This window comes from Danio rerio, chromosome 23 (genome assembly GCF_052040795.2).
Source record: "Danio rerio strain M-AB ecotype USA chromosome 23, GRCz13ab, whole genome shotgun sequence".
Lineage (NCBI taxonomy): Eukaryota > Metazoa > Chordata > Actinopteri > Cypriniformes > Danionidae > Danio > Danio rerio.
In genome coordinates, this window is record NC_141043.1 from 46,691,454 (window position 1) to 46,708,353 (window position 16,900).

Here is a 16,900-nt window from a genome sequence, read left to right on the forward strand (position 1 = left end):
GCTGCCTCACAATGCTCTCCATTATCTGCATATTAAGCATACTTATAAAAAAGTAAATTGTCGAAGTATATACAATACATTTTGCATGCCAGTATATTAAGTAAACGTCAACTTAAGTCCACTGAACAATTTACATGTCTTATAAGGAGATAGATCAACAAGGGGTCACTAATGAAAGCACAACATTTGTTTTATTCATTAATTCATTTTCTTTTCGGCTTAGTCCCTCTATCAATGCGGGGTCGCCACAGCGAAATGAACCGACAACTTATCCAGCATATACTGTATGTTTTAGGCAGCGGATCCCCTTCCAGCTGCAACCCATCACTGGAAAACATCCAAACATACTCATTCACACACATACACTACAGACAATTTAGCTCACCCAATTCCCATAGCACGTGTGTGGACTGAGGGGGAAACCGGAGCACCGGAGGAAACCCACCGAGCACGGGGAGAACACGCAAACTCCTCACAGTAATGCCAACTGTCCTAGCCAAAGCTCAAACCAGCAACCTTCTTACTGTGAGGCGATTGTGCTACCCACTGCGCAGCCAATATTTACATATTTGTATATAGTTTTTATTACACAGTACACACGTAAATAACAGATATTTAATACATAATTTAATAGTCATATATACATTTATATTCACAAATTGTAGTAATAAAAATTAATATAAAATAAAAGAAACTTGGGGGGAGGTCAGTATCATGAACAGCTGACCTAATGTACATGAACACACAAAGTATTCAAAAACATATTTTTTTTTACACACACACACACACACACACACACACACACACACACACACACACACACACACACACATATATATATCATTTATTATTTTTTAAACCTACAGTAGTTGTCAAACTTGTATTTATAGTTAAAGAACAAATGATCTGCCCTCAATGTAATTAATTTTTACATATAATTAATGTTCGGTTTTTGTTATTAAATTTTTTTTCTTCTGAAGAAATTCTTATTTGTTTTAGTTTGGCTGGAATAAAAAATATATATTGATGATGTTAATAATAATTAAAAAAGTAATAATGATGATGATGATAATAATAATAATAATAATAATGACGAGGATGATAATGATAACAATAATAATAATAATAATAATAATAATAATAATAATAAATAAATAAATAAATACCTTTATTTATGCTCTAATAAATAATGTGTGGGGGAGTAATTATTTATATTATTCAATCTATTTAAAAGCTTTGATTTGAAAGGTTATTTGTAGGTTTTACAAAGCATGCTTCTTTTTAAAATGGGTTTTTGCTTATCTTTAAAACCAAATTATTTATTTTTTTCTATGTATTTTTTTATTTATTTTTTGCATTTTACCGTTTAGAAGCAAAAATAATCTGTTAACAAAACCTTTAGGAATAAACTATTTATTTATGCTGAAAAACAAAAAGTTTGATTTGCACTCCTTGCCATGTGCCCTTAAGTGTAATTGCATTGTTTAACATTTTTATTTTTACTCATATTTTTAGATGACATCATATGTGCAATTGTATTTAGTGTATTTCTTTTTAAAATTCTACTTCTTGTATTAATGTTACCTGGCACCTATAGGGTCTGAGCGTGACTCACTGTATTTCCTTATGTGGTCAAATTGACAATAAAGCTGACTTTAGCCTTCCAAACCAGACAAGTATATTAATCTAGCACTATGTGAAGCAAGACTTACTTTGAAGGGAAACTTATTACCAGGTTGAACATCTAATAAATAATATGGGCATTTGAATGAGGTAGATGTTCTGATTTCAAAATCAGAAAGGTAAAATGGGTTTTAGTGCCACCTAGTGGATAGCAGCTCATTTTATTTTCAGTGATCATTTCCTGGTCAAAGTCAGAGACCAAAAAGCCTCTGTGTTCATTAGCTCAATCTATAGGTGCATCAAACTATCTATCACCTATATTATTAAATACTCCTCTTCAAAATGTTCACTAGCATGTGGGTTTTAATTGTGTTCTTCACCACCATGGAAGGTAAGTAATTTCAGTACTAGTTATATACTCTTTAAGTGGTGAAGGTCGCTTTGTAACATGTCAATACATTGGAGAGGTCTTGCTGTAATGAGTTGTACTATTAATTAATTAAAGATTGCAATTAATACATGAAATGTTTTTAAGATTTTTTTTTCTAAAATCTCAGCAAATTCTTAGCCACTGCTGTGCCCAAAAAAGTGAATAAATTAGATGATGCTGAAATTAAACATAATGAAGTTGTAAATTCAGGCTATTGTAAAAATGTTGCCAAAATATTCCTTTAGGTTTATAAATTGCAGGTAAACTTTAAAATGTACATTAGGAAATGACCATATTAAACAGACAGATGGCAAATTGACGTAAAAAACTACATCCTGCCTTAGGTTTTTCTATTGTGGTTCATGTCATTGTCTTTATCTGTATTCTACTGCCCTTTTACAATGTAAATTGTGTCAAAACAGCTTAACATAAATGAAAAAAAAGCCATAACAATATTTCAGACACATTCTTCAATATTTCAGCATGACAACAGACAAACATTTGGAGTTTGTTGCATTTTTATCCCAAATCAAATCTGGTTTTGTGTTGTTCTAGCTTGTGGACGGGATGATGTATTTAAATCCTTTGATGTTATGGAGGGAGATGTCTTAAATCTACATCCAGGAATTGATCTGAAGGAAAAGGATCAAATAGCATGGTCTTATGAATGCTCTCGTGTCGCACAGATTTATCGAGGGAAAATTTATACCCATTATGATGAGAGATTCATTGGCAAAGTGAACATAAACCGAAAGACTGGAGTTCTAACCATCTCAAACATCAGGATTAATGAATCTGGACTGTATGAAGCCTTCATTGTTATCGACAGAAAAACCTCAAAACGGAAGTACAACATTGATGTATATGGTAAGTGTTAACTATTATAAATAAAATGCATGTGATGTATATGAGTACTATTAATTGCGTACAATTCCTTTTGTCCTAAAGCACTTACCTCATTGGTTACTGAGCACCAATCTACAGGCAAGTCATTTTGTCTGTCTTCTTATTCTGACCTCATAATATGCTAATGTTTATGAGCTGATGTTTGTAATCTTGATGAGAGTCACTGTGTGACCCTTTTATTAACTTCCTCCAGTCTTTAACAATCCTATTATGCCCCCATAGTTTTAAGTTTACAGTGTGGCTTGTATAATGTCAGATACTGACTAGAGCAGATTGACCAACACTATGTAGACATTAAAACCAAATTTTGGAAATACTTTGGGGCCAGTCCATGTATCGCTTTATAGGTTAAAATAAGTACCTTAAAATCTATACCGGATATATAACTGCACCGGAAACCAGTGCAGTTGTGAGTGCACATGGTGTAATATGGCTACAGGATAAAGTATGACCTAAAACATGTTTTAAACATATGTTTGCACGCAATCCTGTAAAAAAGGGAATTGCAGTAGTCAAGCCTAGACATAACAAAGGCATAAATAAGTCTTCCAGCATCAAAATGGTCTTACCCGTGCAATATTGTAAAGATTAAAATATATGTTTTAGTAATATTCTTAAAATGAGTATCAAAAGTCAGCTGTGCATCAAATATCACACTCAAGTTTCGTGTCTTAGTAAAGGTTGAGAATTCTGGCACGTAACCGCATTAAGTTTTACATTTTTGAACTCATCCACAGCAGTGGCAGTAGCCATCAACATAACTTACATTTTTGAACAATTTTGTTCTAAGAAGTTCTGTTTCATCCAGGACTGAATTTTCAGCAGATAAAATTTAAAGGGCAAATGTATCATCAGGTTTGGTACTAATAAAAATCTGTGTATCACCGGCATAGCAATGATCATGCAGACCATATTTTTATATATGGTCCGAGACCATATAAAAATGTCCAAGAGGTAGCATATAGATTATTACATCCTCCCCAGTCTAAGGCTGGGAAGGAGTAATACAGAAAATATGGTGAAGTTTGGATAAAGATTCTTTTCTACTTACTCACGAAATGCCAAGTTTAGTGTCAAATAGAATAAAAATGTATTTAACATAAGCAAATAAGTCTTCAGGAGGGGTCAGTGCCAACAAAAACAAAAACTTCCTAACTCCAATACTTCAATCTAATTACACTAATGTATTAAAGAAAATAAAACAATACACTAACCCCCTTTCTGACCTGACCACACCAGCTACAGATAGCTGACTTGAAACTTACGTTTCGACACAGTGTCGAGATCCCGAAGTGCAAGTGTTTTGAAACAGTGCACCAAAGCATGATTCGAACACCCTGGTCACATGACTAAAGTGTTTCGAAACACCTTGTCATGTGACTAAAGCGATTCAAAGCATTGATCAGTTCAGAAGCGTTTCGAGACCTGGCGAATCTCCATTTGACTCCATTTGACACATAACTTCTATCTCATATAGCCTAGTGGACCATGCATGTGTATGTTGTTACTGTTCTTCAAATGGCATTTGGGTTAAAATCGTAACTTGTACAAATACTCCGAAATCGTGATTGCATGTATTTTAATTATGTTACTGTTTTATGGTGTAGTCTAGATAGGATGCAGCTGCTGAAAAGCCATCAATAAAGCATAATTTTTGTAACACTGTAAAACAATAATTAATATTTTTACAGTACTGTGATGGTTGGGTTTAGGTTTTGGGTAGAAGTTAATAAAATACAATGGGAAATTTAATGAATAATATAACAACCGTGTCTGATCTAGCAACAACCCTGTTTTTATGACCAAAATAAGACATATTTATTCACAAAGTGTTTATTTGGGTGTTAAATGTTGAAACAAAACGATACAAGAACAGAGCATTTAAAACTGATATTAAAAAATTTTAAAATAGCTGTTACAGTCTGGATTCGAACACACTATCCCAGCATGGTAGTCAGGAACCCTAACCGCTCCACAAAAACTTGAAGAGTCCGTTGTACAAAATGGGGTTTAATATCTCAATTTGCTCAACTGTTCTTTGTTAAAGCTATTCTAGTGCAATACATTAAAAAATGACCACTAGGTGTCACTGTAGGGTTGAGTTTCGAAACGTTTCGAAGATTCAACACATTTTCTTCGACTGTTTCAGTGTTTCATGAAGCCTCGCTTTGCCCACTACTACACCACACTGTTGCTCCAAGCCTCTTCACTCCAAATATCCCAGCTCTGTCTTATATCCACAAGCCAATCCTTTGGTGAACGAATCAGGAATGAGAATCCATCAGTAGAGCCAATAAGTAAAGTTGAATCCACCTGATCAGCATCAAAGCGTCGTTGAAGGAGAAAGAGGGAGAAACAAATTTATGGAACATAAAAAAATACTAAAAAGAATATAACCCAGTACTGGTTCCTGCAAAACAATCTGCCATAATGTCAAAGTCTAAGATCTGTTTGCCTTATAATAAACAAATTGAGTGCACTCAGAGAGATAGGATTCAAATCTTGTAAGGCTACACTAGAGAGTCTGATGCACTTTTTAAAATTTTATCAGTTAGAGTATCATGACAAATTGTATTAAATGTGACAGTGAGATCTAATAATACTAAATACCAATTTTATTTTTGATTAAATTTTACCGGCAACTAGCTCTCTGCAACTCTCACATGGTCACCCACTGTAGCTAAAGGGGGGCTGAGCCTGGTCAGTACTTCGATGGGAGAACACATGGGAAAGCTAGGTTGTTGCCATTAGTGGTGTTAGTGAGACCAGCAGAGGGAGCTTAACTTGCGGTCTGTGTGGGTTCTAATGCCCCAGTATAGTGAAGGGGACGATATACTGCTCGGTATGCGACGTCTTTCGGATGAGAAGTAAAACCGAGGTCCTGACTCTCTGTGGTCATTAAAAATCATAGGATGTCCTTCGGAAAAGAGTAGTGGTTTAACCCTGGCATCCTAGTCAAATTTGCCCACTGGCCTCTGTTTATCATGGCCTCTTAACCATACCCTTATCATAATTGGCTTCATCAGTCTGTCTCCTCTCCACCAATCAGCTGGTGTGTGGTCTGGTGCAATATAACTGCAGTTGGATGCTGCACACTGGTGGTGAAGGAGGAGATTCCCCCCAAAATGTGTAAAGTGCTTTGAGTGTCCAGAAAAGTGCTTTATAAATGTAAGAAATTATTACTAACATTAAATAAAATTAAAATTAAATAAATTTAATATTATTTAAATGCCTGATACCAAATGTGATATACAATCAGGGCTAACAGCTGTGAAACTTGACAACAATGATTCTTGAAACTTGTGAAACAAGCTATAAATAATACATTTAATGCAAGCTCAGATAAACTTAAAAAATTATTCATTCATTCATTCATTCATTCATTCATTTCCTGGGGCCAGGTCATGGGGGTAGCAGTCTCAGGAGAAATTCTCAGACTCCCCTCTTACCTCAGTGACCTCAGCTTGGGTGATGGGTGATCCATCTCCATCCCCATCCCTCTGCATCCTCAAAGTATTCCTTCCACTGTTTAACAACATCCCCAGTTGAGGTCAACAGCTCCCCCCTTCTTGTCAGTGTGCAGGTGATTTCCCCTCCTGAGGTGCTGGACTATTTGCCAGAATCTCTTTGAGGCCGACCAATAGGCTTCCTCCATCGTCTCCCCGAACTCTTCCCAGGTCTGAGTTTTTGCTTCTGCAAGCTCCTCGACTGCAGCACACTTGGTATGCCAGGACCCATCAGCTGCCTCGGGAATCCTGCAAGCCAACCAATCCCTGTAGGACTCCTTCTTCAGCTTAACGGCATGCTTTACTTCCTGGTGTCCACCACCACAGTTCTTTATGGCAGTGTCAAGAATGGAGTCAGAGAACATGGAGCACTCTATCTTAACGCCTCCCGCCTTCTTTGGGATCTGGTCAAAGCTCTTCCAAAGGAGACAGTTGAAAAGAGGTTCTTTCATTGAGTTCAAACTTGAGGTTGAGATTCATTTGAGGTTCAGCCAGACATTCCCAAAGGACCCTAATAATATGTTTGGGTCTGCCAGGTTCGTCCAGCTTTCCCTTCTGCCAGTGGATCCAACTCACCACCAGATGGTGATCAGTTGACAGTTCTGCCCTTCTCTTTACCCGAGTGTCCAATACGTATGGTTAGAGATCAGTTGATACAACCACAAATTCGATCTTCGACCTTCACCCTAGAGTGTCCTGTTGTCATGTGCACTGATGGACACCCTTATGCTTGGACATAGCTCCATTATTGGACAAACTGTGTTATTAGCACAGAAATTCAACAACAGAACACCACTCGGATTCAGATCAGAGAGGCCATTCCTCCTAATCATGCCTCTTTAGGTATCACTCTCATTACCCACATGGGCATTCATCCCCCAGTAAAGCAACATTCTGAACACCTTCCAGCACCCCTATCATGACCTTTAAGAAGGCCAGGTACTCTGGCCTGTAGGCACAAACTTCAGTGAGAGACCTATCCTTGACCCAAAGGTGCAGGCAACCCTCTGGTTCCAACACATGGCAGCTAAGTTGGGGAGCAATAAGCAAGCCCACACCAGCCCATGGGCAGCTCCAGAGTAGAAGAAAGTCCAGCTCTTCTCAAGAAATTGAGTTCCAGAGCCCATGCTGTGGCATAAAACCCGGCCACCAGGCCTGGGTCTAGGATGGGGCCTGGGCTGCACCATACTAGGCAACATTATGGTCCTCAATCTTTTTGTACTCATAAAGAGTTTTTGAACTGCACTTAGTCTGACCTGTCAGCTAAGACCTTTTGCCTTGAGAGACCCTACCACTGGCATTAACCCCCGACAACATAACTCTTAGGATCACTCAGCCCTTCAAAGCCATCCACCATGATAAGGTGCTGATTCATGGAGGAGAAATTTAAAATTTAGTAAAAAAAAAAAAAAAAAAATGAGAATGTTTTTTCCAAAACTTAAACACAAGGGGAAAACTCGCATTGTTGTTATCTGATACAAAAGCATTGTGGTCAATCAAAAGCAGCCTGCAGTGTGCATATTAATGATGCAGCGTAACAGTTTGTGTAGTGTTCTGATTGGCACTTTTTTCACCGGGACTTTACGCTAATAAAATGTACATAGAACATTGAAAGAGGAAACAATGGTGTTTGAGGCTCACGGTACAGCCATTTCCATATAAAGGACTCTTACTATTATTACATATAATATATACATATTGTAGTTATGACACCTTTAAGACCATAAAATGAACTCTTGCAATGCATAAAATAAAGAGTATACTTTCCTCTGTGCAGGTACATCACAAGCAAGCAACACTAGCACTCATCACCCTCAAGAGATATATCCTCCAAATGAAGGTGAAGAATACCACAAAGGGCTTCCTGCCACAATGGCCTATTTTTAGCTGCTGTGTCTCTACAAACACATTTAATGCACAGAAATGCTTATGAACATCTCTTTCTCTTTCAGATGGTCAGGATCATTGTGGCATGAATGAGGTTCTGATTCGACTGGTTTTGTCTGGTCTGGTGTCAATCGCCATGGTTGCATTTCTAGTTGAGCATCTGAGGTTTTGCTCAGCTCAGTAAAGAGCTGCTGTTTCTGTCTGCTGATATTTGATGCAACGCTTTGATCTTGAAGTGGGTTTCTGGTAGAAACCGCTAATAGATATTAGGCTTGGGCGGTAACCAAATTTTGATACCGTCAAACCGCCTCCATATTTTACCTCAGTATCCGGTATTATCGGCGTAGTAAAAAAAAATTATGACGTAAGACCAAACTGTTGGCTTGAGCCTAAACCATTCAGAAACTGAATACCTTCTATGCGAAATAACGCACAGTATCTCTCTCTCTCTCTCTCTTTCTCTTACACAAACACACACACACATCTCTCCCGCGATTTATTCAGAAATTTACTCCCACACCGTAAGAAATCTGGCCGGCTCCCGCGGTACTGTAGCGGGAATGCAGAGAGCTGTAATCGGGCCATATAAAATTATACCCGATAGGTCCCGAGTCCGACAGGTACATTTTGATTGACAGCTTTATAAAGCCCGAACCCGTTTACAGCCCGACAATATTCATATGTGCTCATGCACACAGCTCTAATGCATTTTTTCAAGAATGAGTCATTTATATGTTTTAACATAATTTATTCGTAAAAAAAATGTAGACTATAGGCCACTTGGAAGTTGAAACAAAGAAATAAAATAAGTCCTCTGTAACATCGTAACATCTCAGCTCTCTATAGGTCTAGGTACACTTAGCCTTTAAATTGACCAACACACCAATGAAAAGAAATCTTGCTTAACAAATCAAATTAAAATAAACTCTAAATGGTGACGGGTATTTTTGCAATAACGAAATTAAGATAAAGGCTGTGCAAGGTTTGTTTCTCCACTTCTCTTCACAATCTGGCATTAGGGCGGCCGTGAAGCTGAATATTAAAAGAATAATGCCACCATTAGCCTGTATACTCTGTCTACATTATGATTATATGGTTTAATTAATATTTATTTATAATTTAAAAACCCTTTACTCCCCAAGATTAGGCTACGTGTGTTTGTTTGTTGAGAAACATTATTAAATCCACTGCCTTTAGCGCAGTCTCTCACTCATGCTGCGTCCAGCAGCTGAACACTCTTTCCTGCAGCTACAGGTTGAGATGCAGAGTTCTGATCTGGCTGATTTTGCAAGTTTTGGGTTGGATTGTTTGTTCATCTTCTACCAGTCAGGAACATGCATTTAATTTTCCATGACAGTAGTTTCTGTGTAGCGAATGGCCTCGTCTTTTACCTGTCAGCTTGCGGTTTTGCGCTCTACCGTAATACGCAGTGTATGAGAGACCGCGAAATACCTGCGGCTGGAATGCGCTCCTTCTGAGCTAGTGACTGGCTTGACCGCCATCAAAATTTGCTTTTTTTACTACTTCGTCATCATTTGTTTCACCTTTGCAGGGATGGTTTTTAATGCACGGATTTGGATTTTGTCAGGTCTCGCTGGGTTCGGGCAAAGATCTTCAGCTCTAATGCAGACCTCTCGTTCATATTAGCCACGTCTCCCTTCTGTTCAGTCGAAACTGCCACACTGCAGGACACTATGGACTCATCACGTCACGTCACCTCTCCCTGTCCCTCTCTCCCCCTCCCTCTCCCCCTCCCCCTCCCTCTTCCTCTCTCTCTCTCCTCCATACTGTCCCCTGATGACAACCACACATACATTTTTTTAGGCATTAAATAAAGGATATCTAATATTTTATGACGGTATAGCTGTATTGAAACTGACACCGTTGCTATTTTTAGATCCCACGGTATACCATAGTACCGTAATACCGCCCAAGCCTAATAGTTATAACCAAATACCATGACACCTCTGGTAAAATTTCAGGAGGAAGCCAAGATTAATCTGGCTCAGCTTCATTTGCACACATTACCTGACCGCCAAATAAGCTAAATCTTTTTTATTTTTCAAATGTATTTTTCTTTTGATTTTATTACTACATAACAGTGGCATTTGATGTTTAATATGTCCAAAAATGTTTAAAAGATATAGTTCACCCAAAAATAAAAGTTTGTCATCATTTACCCACCCTATACTGTTTTGTCCTTCTGTTGAACAAAAAAAAGGTTATTTTGGAAAAATGCTGAAAACTGTGACCATTGACTTATTTGTTTTTCCTACTATGAAAGTCAGTGGTTTCAGGTTTCTAAAACCATTTGAGGTAGAGTAAATAGAATACATTTTTGGGTTAATTAATTCTTTAAATATTCCAAAAATTTCTACATAATCTCAATGTGGCTGAATTTACCTGTCCATTCATGCCTATACCCTAATCCTTTTTAAGGGTTTACCCTCCAGAGAGACAGCTTTTAACAAATCAGGGCATAGTTTGTCAGTTCTCAGCCTCTTTCTTTTCGAAGGAATATGTATTTCATGAAAGTTACTTTTGAAAAAATGCTTTACAATTTTAAGTCACTCAAAAAAATATATATAAAAAAAATAAAATGAAATATATATATATATATATATATATATATATATATATATATATATATATATATATATATATATATATATATATATATATATATATATGGTCAAAGGTTTGGGGACAGTTAGATTTTTAATGTTTTAAAATAAGCTTCTCCTGCTCACCAAAGCTACATTTATTTAATAAAAAATACAGTACAAATTGTAAAATGTTATTGCACTATAAAATAACTGTTCAAAAGTAGTTAATCATTTGACTTAATCACATATTCCAGTGATTTTAAAGATTAATTTTTAGCTTCTTTACTGCAGTCTTCAGAGTCACATCCAAAGTGGATTAAATTAATTGATTTCCTCAATATTCTACACACAATACCCCAAAATGACAATGTGAAAAAAAGAGTTTTTGAAATTGTTGCAAATTTATTAAAAATAATGAAGCTGAAAAATCAGATGTACATCAGTATTCACAGCCTTTGCAGTGAAGCTCTAAATTAAGCTCAGGTGCATTCTGAGCCACCAGGACTCTTCCTAGAGCTGGCCGGCCATCTAAGCTGAGTGATCGAGGGAGAAGGGCCTTAGTCAGGGAGGTGATCAATAACCCGATGGTCACTTTGTCTGAGCTCCAGCGTTCTTCTGTGGAGAGAGGAGAACCTTACAGAAGGACAACCATCTGTGCAGCAATCCACCAATCAGGCCTGTATGGTAGAGTGGCCAGACGGAAGACACCCCCCGCCTGGAATTTGCCAAAGTGCATCTGAAGGACTCTCAGACCATCAGAAACTAAATTCTCTGGTCTGATGAGACTCAAACTTGAACTCTTTGGAGTGAACGCCAGGCGTTACGTTTAGAGAAAACCAGGCAGAGCTCATCACCAGGCTAATAGCATCCCTACAGTGAAGCATGGTGGTGTTGGCATCATGCTGTGGGGATGTGTTTCAGCAGCAGGAACTGGAAGACTAGTCAGGATAGAGGGAAAGATGAATGCAGCAATGTACAGAGACACCCTGAATGAAGACCTGCTGCAGAGTACGTATGACCTCAGACTGGGGCGACAGTTCATCTTCCAGCAGGACAATGACCCAAAGCACACTGCCAAAATATCAATGAAGTGGCTTCACAACAACTCGGTAAATGTCCTTAAGTGGCCACCCAGAGGCCTAAGCTAAATCCTATTGAACATCTCTGGAGAGATCTGTCGCTTCCCATCTAATCTGATAGTACGGTGGTCGGGAAGTGCAAAACAACATTACAAAGTGTTAAACACCTTTACAAAGCTCAAGACTATTGTAAGACACAATCACATAGGAAAAGCAATTTTTTCAAGGATGAAACAAATTTACATTTTGGAAAAAAATTAACACGATGAAAAACAATTTTACCAGTCCTGAAACAAATCTACAACGACAGATTCTTTACGGAAAGACAATATACCACACACCAGAAGTGATGCGGGGAAAAGTGTTGTTGTCGTTGGTGGTGAGCGCGGTAAATTCGTGCTGTGGAGTACATGGTGTAGACAACAGTTTGTGGTGACTGAACATAAACTGCGATCAAGGGTTGTTTTGCCCGTTTCGTGGCAAACACATGAGCAGCTTAACACGGTTCTGCTTTGCGTGTGGTTGGTGTTTGGAGTTTCTAAAGGACGCGGACCAAATGGAAACATCAGACATACAGCATCAGTGTGTTCAATATTTTAACGAGGGCCACTCGTACACTGTAATCGTGGACATGATGTCAAGTCTACACGGTGTAAACATCTGCTTGAGGACTCTTAAAATAAACTGAATGAAGCCGGTGTTACGGTTTAACTGGTGTTCGTTAAACCCTGAAACCCTGTTTCTCAATTCCAAAAATGCAGAGAACGGACTTGCGTTCTTGTGGAAACCAGTCTTGCCAGGTGTCCTCAGAAGAAAGAACTCAGGAGACCACAAGAACAGAGAATGCGTCCTCTGAGAAATGGGATGCTGCGTTCTTCCTGATGGTCACATGACCTTCACGTGTTTTTAATGGTAAATTATTTAAACATTACAGCATTCATACAGCGATTTATTGTTTTTCTCTTTTTCAGTATATACTCTGCATAAAAAATATTACAAATATACTCTGCACAATGTAAATTAAACAGATTTTAATACAAATTTTAGCATATAAACATCCTTAATGTGTTTATGCCTTTATGAAGATTTTCATGGTAATGTTATTCACTGTTTCAGATAGGAAAGCTTCTGAGGTAAATAAGTTATCTCTGAACTTTAATAATAAACCCATATTAAATGCTGCGTTTCCCACCTCCAGTCGCAATGACTTCTGGGACTTCTCGAGCAAGTTCAGTGCTCAAGTCTGCATCAGTGCATATTAAGAACAAATCTGGCAACATTCACACGCCCTCTGTTCTTGCGGTCGTAAGTATTGGAACTGAACTTTGGCAGCTGATGATGACGTTACATGAGAACATGTGGACGCAAGACCGCTAAAGAACGCATATTGAGAAACAGCCTCTTTCCGGATGTAAACTATTCATGTTTGCAGATTGGCTGATTCGTCACTTTTTCACAGCAACAAAACATGCCCATAGTGTCAGTGTAAACATTATTGATTTTAATATTTGTGTGGCAGAACAGTATATAATCAAAATAATGTGAAGAAATAAATATAATTGACATGTCATCAACGGGATTCAAACCCAAGCCAAAAAGTTCTGCACGAGTATCAATTGACTGATCTAACTGAGCTATTCAGGACTAGACACTGATGTTGTTTTTGATCTTTATCGGTCAACATATGTTGTGCTTTGGTTGTGGACTCTTTTCTGCAAACTATCACGCTAATATTTTCTTAGAATAAAATGACAAAATTATGTTTTATCTCAGTTGGTCAAGCCATGATTTTTATAGTTGTAGACTCGTGTTAACCTGTGTCTACAGTCACACACAAGCTGATATTTTCTGGTGTGTGGTACATTCCGCTTCACTTTCGGTGTGTAGTACATTGCTTTTCCGTAAAGAATCTGTCATTGTAAGTTTGTTTCGGGACTGGTAAAAGTGTTTTGCATTTTGTTAATTTTTTTCTAAAATGTTAATTTATTTTGTCCTTGGTAAAATCGCTTTTCCTGTGTAATTGTGTCTGATGATCGTTAAAAATGTTTTTCAAAATGTGAATTTGTCTCTAGCTTTGTAAAAGTGTTTTACACTTTGTAATGATTTGCACTTCCCGGCCACCATATAATAGGTAAATCATACTAAATGTTTACTAGTTTAGGTCCGTTAGGATTGCCTAAATGATTTACATTTGCCAAATGCCAGAATAATGAGAGAATTTTTTTTTTTTTTTAGATTTTTTTTATTAATTTCTAGACAGTCAAAAGTTTACACACGTTTCCTTTTTTTTAGCTTTGCTTTTAAACTGTATAGCTTTGGTCAAATGTTTTGGGTCTCCTTCCACAAGCTTCTCACAATAGTTTGAAGGAATTTTGGCCCATTCCTCCTGACAGAATTAGTGTAACTGAGTCTGATTTGTTGGCTGTTTTACTCACACAAGCTTTTTCAACTCTGCCCACACATTTTCTACAGGATTGAGATCAGGGCTTTGTGATGGCCACTCCAAAACATTCACTCTGTTGTCCTTAAAACACATTTGAACTAATTTGGCAGTATGCTTAGGGTCATGGTCTGTTTGGAAGAGCCATTTGTGGCCAAGTTTTAATTTCCTAGCTGATGTCTTGAGATGTTGCTTCAGTATTTCTACATAATGCTCTTTCTTCTGGCTTGTTGATTTTCCCATGTTGTCACACAAAGAAGCAGTGTGTTAATTATTCTACAGTTGTGCCTCCAATTAACTCAAATGTTGTCAATTAGCCAATCAGAAACTTCCAAAACCTTGACTCTATCATCTGAGCTTTTTCAGAGGCAGAATAATCTTAATGTGTGTAAACTTGACTCTCAAGAAAAGTTATAAAAATTTCTCAAAAAATATCTCTCATTATTCAGCTATTAAGCAGAACAGAAACACATGTGATAATCCTAACTTACCTAAAAGTGAAAAAGTTTAGTCACATTAACATCTGACCTTTTAAAAATGGTTATGTGCCTTTTTATACAGTAGATGTAAACGTCTGCTTTTTACTAAATATATATATATATATATACACACACACACACACACACACACACACACACACACACACACACACACACACACACACACACATTTAGTCACAATTATTAGCCCTTCTTTCAATTTTATTTCGCAAGAAATTTTCAACACAGACATATATAATTAAATACATATTTTTTTTATCTTCACAATGATTTGGCATTTTTCCCTTTCTTGTATTTACATTTATTAAACAATAGAAAGAACATAAAAGTTGTGAATTGTCATGGTTTCTGTTGAATCACGTTAGCTAACATTGGTGGAAGATCACCTGATTCAGCTATTCACATTCTGATTGGCTGTTAAGCTATGTTTAATGAGGAAAAAACTGTAATCTCTCGGTTCAAGTTTAAACTCTGAGTGGGTTGAACCTCCTTACTGAACAGGCCCCTGTTCTCTAACTGTAATTTTATGAAGTTTATTAATAAACAAATTTTAAAACGATCACATGCTTATGATTGTTCACAGCTGTTCCAGCATTGGCTCATGACCAATTATCCAATCAGTTGATTGTCCCCGGGTCCTCTGGTTTCCTCCCACAGTCCAAAAGACAAGCACCCTAAACAATTGATCCAAAATTATTATAGTCAAGCTCTAAGTGAGCACACCGCTTTTCAGCCCTCCATATCTGACACTTAGCTACAAATAAGAAAGGGGAGAGTCATCGAGATCTACCTGAGCTCAAACTCCCCTCTCGCCCTGCAATAAGAGGAAGCCCAGAGATCAAGGATCGTATGAGCTCAGGGCTCTCTCCTGGGACAGCATGCCAAACCAGCTTTATTATCAATTATCAGCAAAGAGTGAACTCTTAAAATCTCCTATATTTTATAAATGTGGAAATTTCTCTCATGAGTTTCTTTTTCTTTGAATACTATAAAGAGTGACTATTTTAAACCTAAAGAGCCCCTTTTATGGGTTTCTGAAAATGACCTTTCATGCTGTGTAACACAGCTCTAAGTGAATAGAAACATCCAGCTGAGGTTTAAATCGGAAAGTGCGCTGTGTATAACCTGAAAGCAGGGGTGTCCAAACTCATTCCTGGAGGGCCAGTGTCCTGCATATTTTAGTTCCAACCCCTAATTGTGACAGAGCAGGCCTCAGCTCACTCTGATGGGGAAAACTGGGTTTAGGGACCACAAAAAAAAACGATGGCATACCCGATAGCACTCCAGTGCACAGTGTTTATTTACAGTGCTGGCAGGTGAAACAGTCCACAGAGAAGATAATAACAAAACAAAAAAATAAAGATGATAATATATATATACAAACTAAAAGAAGTATCCACAATATACAGGTCCACTGTAACGCTCTCACTGAACTTGAGGTTTGGCCGCTGCTTATATAGGCCAAACTCCCACATTTTTGGGGGGGGTCCTACCACTTTAGGTAAGTATTAAGTACAAGTACTTCCATTAACACTTAACACATAATTTGTCGTCTAAACAACCCTAATAAATGTTCCCCAAAACATTTAAACACTTCATCATTCATCTTCTGCCGCTTTTCCGGGGCTGGGTCGCGGGGGCAGCAGTCTTAGGAGAGAACCCCAGACTTCCCTATCCCCATACACTTCCTCCAGCTCCTCTGAGGGGATCCCGAGGCTTTCCCAGGCCAGCCGAGAGCTATAGTCCCTCCAGCGTGCCCTGGGTCTTCCCCGAGGCCGCCTCCTGGTGGGAAATGCCTGGAACACCTCCCTAGGTAGGCGTCCAGGAGGCATCAGAAACAGATGCCCGAGCCACCTCAGCTGACTTCTCTCCATGTGGAGGAGCAGCGACTCTACTCCGAGCTCCTCCCGGGTGTCAGAGCTC

General features: G+C 38.0%; 1 protein-coding gene across 1 annotated transcript; it reads left to right on the plus strand.

The window, feature by feature from the left end:
* Nucleotides 1–1,853: 1,853 nt before the first annotated feature.
* LOC147831387 (uncharacterized) lies at nucleotides 1,854–10,535 on the plus strand. The gene is made up of 5 exons (XM_087307825.1): nucleotides 1,854–2,014; nucleotides 2,609–2,920; nucleotides 3,002–3,037; nucleotides 8,243–8,305; nucleotides 8,418–10,535. Exons 1-5 carry the CDS (start codon nucleotides 1,966–1,968, stop codon nucleotides 8,534–8,536), a joined length of 579 nt encoding a protein of 192 aa, XP_087163951.1. The 5' UTR covers nucleotides 1,854–1,965; the 3' UTR covers nucleotides 8,537–10,535.
* Nucleotides 10,536–16,900: the final 6,365 nt, after the last annotated feature.